We start from the raw sequence: 3,394 nt of genomic DNA on the forward strand, positions 1-3,394 counted from the left end.
TTAGAGGAGAATAGTAAAACATGACCTAGAAGCATTACATATTTCCGAGGATTTAACCTAAAATCGTTTAGAGCGGAGAAAAAGAATCCACATAGCCGACCTCAAATTTTTGGGACAAAGGTTTAGTTGAGTTGAGTTGTATAATATATAAAGAATGTGTAAATATTATTGTCAAAAATATAGTTTATGTTTATTTAATGACTTATATATATAGATTAATATAACAAATATAATTTGCATAATTATTAATTATTGTAGACACTTACATTTTTAATTTCGGTTGAAGAATCAAGAATGGATTATAATGTTCTTTTTCACTTAAGCTTGCTAACTATATACTCCCTCCATCCTTAAGGAAATTCAACCACTCAAAACTAATATACACAAGGAAAGATTCAAAAATGAAAACCCATCGGAAGGGTCTTGTAGCCCTCAGGTCTTGGCAAATTATGTGCCAGTAGTGTCATTATTGGAACTGGAAAAGGATGGAGGAGCTGGGGGATCTGGTATGTCTATTGTCCCTTCCAACATCAGCACCACGTTCTTCATCGACGGCCGAGATGAGGGCTCATCCTGGATGCACCATAGTCCTACTTTGACCAGCCTCTCAAGTTTACCTTCCTGCACCTCTTCGTCCTGGATTAGATTATCTAACTCATTAGCCTCAAAGCAATCATAGACCCAGCTTGCAAGAACAACTTGGTCGTCAGGAACATTCAAATCCACATTCCTACGACAGCATATGATCTCCAGTAACATTTTTCCATAGCTGTACACATCTACCTTGACGGTAATTGGCAAGTTAGTGTGCCACTCAGGCGCAACATATCCTCTTGTTCCTCTGATTACAGTATACGTCCTGGACTGGTTGGGCATCAGCAGCTTGGACAAACCAAAATCTGCAATTTTTGCTGATCCTTTCTCATCCATCAGAATGTTTTCAGGTTTGATGTCGCAATGGATGATCTGGGTCTCACATTCTTCGTGCAAATAGACAATTCCTCGGGCTATGTTTAGTGCAATTTCAATTCTTTCCTCCCAGGCTGGCTTTTGCTCAGACCTGAAAAGAAAATCTGCAAGTGAGCCATTGCACATGTACTCGTATACCAGAAGCCTGTTAGATCCATCATGGCAGTAACCAAACAATCGAACTAAGTTTTTGTGATGGGTTCTCCCTATTACTTTCATCTCATTCCGAAATTCTCTCTCACCTTCCGCCACCACTTCCCCTAGCCTCTTGATTGCCACAGCTCTATTGCCATTTGATATGACACCTCTATACACTGTCCCAAAAGCTCCTCTGCCAATTTCATCCTCGAAATTGTTAGTTGCTTTTTTTAGCTCGTCATACGCAAATGATCTCAAAATGGCATCTTCGAACAGTTCATCATTGCCTTGACTTGTAATTTTTTTGTAGTTCCAAACACGGTATCTGTAGAAAAGAATACCAAAAATCACCAGAGCTAGTGATACGAGTGTTGAGATTGCAGTGCAAGCTATCAGGATGCCTCTTGTTCGTAACTCTTTCTTTCTATTACTGGCCCCAGTTTTCATTCCCAAATCTACAACTCTTGCTTTGATAAAAGTTGTCATTGATGGTTTTTCCTGGGCTTTCCCAAATCTCAGAGGAAGCCTGTGTTTTCCGCACTGTTGATTCCTATATACTGCAGCTTCACAATAACAGTCTTTTAGGCACTCCTGTCTGCAAGCTTCTTTTGTACTAGACGGAAGAGTAGAATATGGTTCAGCTTTCCATGATATGCCTTCCAATTCATTAAAAGCCTGACTACTCTCTTTAATATGCAAGCAATCATCTGCGCTTGAATTCGGCAGGCACCCCAAATTCTTCTGGCTTTGATCAATAAAATCAAAACCAGAAGGACAAGCGCATGCAACTACCTGATCCACCACAGTACAATATGCATTTGAGCCACACAAGCCAGTGGGATCGCACTTGTTATCAGATGACTGCCATTCCATTGACCAATTGCTGTATCGATCCAAATTATGCGAATACAATCGGAATATTCCATCTGCATCAATTGTTGCCCGATACATAGCTTGATCAAACATGGTTCTGCCATCACTTAGTGTCCTTATATTTTTGCCATTAGTATCCAGCAGGTACAGCAGACCATTGGTATCAAGATTCAGCGTAACATTATCTCCAGCATTTGCTGTCTGGGATATCCAGTAAAAGTAATCCCTTTGAAGTGGATATTCCAGTGCCAACATTACCAGATTTCCATTCCTTCGCATCCTGAGTGCAAATCTTCCACTCTTATGAATTTTGTTGGAGATGCTACTCACCAGCTGTTCCTCAGCCGCTAGATGCTGTCCTGGTAAAATGGTGTCTGTGGGGGCATCAAAAGTCTGCCATATGATCTTAGACTCCGAATCATAGAGTACAAAATTACCAGAATTGAGCATGGAGGCTGAGGAAGCAGGCTTCGGAATATTTGCAATGAATTTCGGTTCACTTCCTCGTTGCTGCAGGACGAGCTTACCTTCGGTATTTAAGATCAAAGTAGCATTCCTGGACAGAGGAGGGTCATCACGGTTAGCTGTCCATATGACAGTTGCCTGCTGGATTCTTGGCAACCATATGCCTATAGCAAAGCCATCCCCTTGTGGATAAAAACCAAAGGCGAAATGGCCAGACTCTGAGGACCAATAAGAGATATTAGTGGGAGTAAGAGAAGAGCCTGGGCTGATGATACTGTGTTGAGCTATTGCTTTACAAAATATTGAACTCAGTAGAAGAAAAATTAGCAACATTGCTGCAATTTTCGTGACGCTGATAGCACTTTGTAAATTTTTAAATTCCTTGCTTTAATTTATCTAGATGCGTCGGCATTCAATTCCGCCGAGTTGAAAAAATCATCAACCCTCTCAAATTTGACTTCAAAACCTTTGAAAGGTGGCCACCGCGGTGTTGAAAATTGTTATTGGGACCACGATTTCCCCAATAGGACGGAATGCAAGTGTTTGATACCAAAAATTCGGGCATGGTTCTATCCATTGGACTTGATTAAAAATGTAATTTTAAAATGCGCAATTGGAAAAAAATGTAAAATGTTCACATCAAATCATGATTAAAATTTATCATAATTATATTTAAATGTGTAAAATTAAATAAAAAAATTAACTGTAAATTATAATATAATATATTGTTTTATTTAATTAATAAATAAAAGTTTTAGATTTAATTATAATTTAATATAAGTTTTTATTCTATTAATTAAATTTCATATTTAAAAAGAAAATATATGTTATATTTATTTTTAATTAAAATTTTATTCTAAATTTTCTAATTAATTAGAACTAATGTAATTACCTTTTGAATCAAGTTAAATAAATTTATGTATTTAAATATAAAATATAAAAATAAATT

At 37.6% G+C, this 3,394-nt stretch overlaps 1 protein-coding gene across 1 annotated transcript; it reads right to left on the minus strand.

Moving 5' to 3' along the window:
• Positions 1-221: 221 nt before the first annotated feature.
• On the minus strand, positions 222-2,844 carry LOC131174761 (G-type lectin S-receptor-like serine/threonine-protein kinase LECRK3). The gene has a single exon (XM_058138670.1). The coding sequence runs from the start codon at positions 2,776-2,778 to the stop codon at positions 448-450; it is 2,331 nt and encodes a 776-aa protein (XP_057994653.1). The 5' UTR covers positions 2,779-2,844; the 3' UTR covers positions 222-447.
• Positions 2,845-3,394: the final 550 nt, after the last annotated feature.

Source organism: Hevea brasiliensis, chromosome 16 (genome assembly GCF_030052815.1).
Source record: "Hevea brasiliensis isolate MT/VB/25A 57/8 chromosome 16, ASM3005281v1, whole genome shotgun sequence".
Taxonomy (NCBI): domain Eukaryota; kingdom Viridiplantae; phylum Streptophyta; class Magnoliopsida; order Malpighiales; family Euphorbiaceae; genus Hevea; species Hevea brasiliensis.

What these genes read in the sequence shown, in the direction of transcription:
- LOC131174761 (XM_058138670.1), bottom strand. Translation starts at nt 2,778, where the DNA reads ATGTTGCTAATTTTTCTTCTACTGAGTTCAATATTTTGTAAAGCAATA.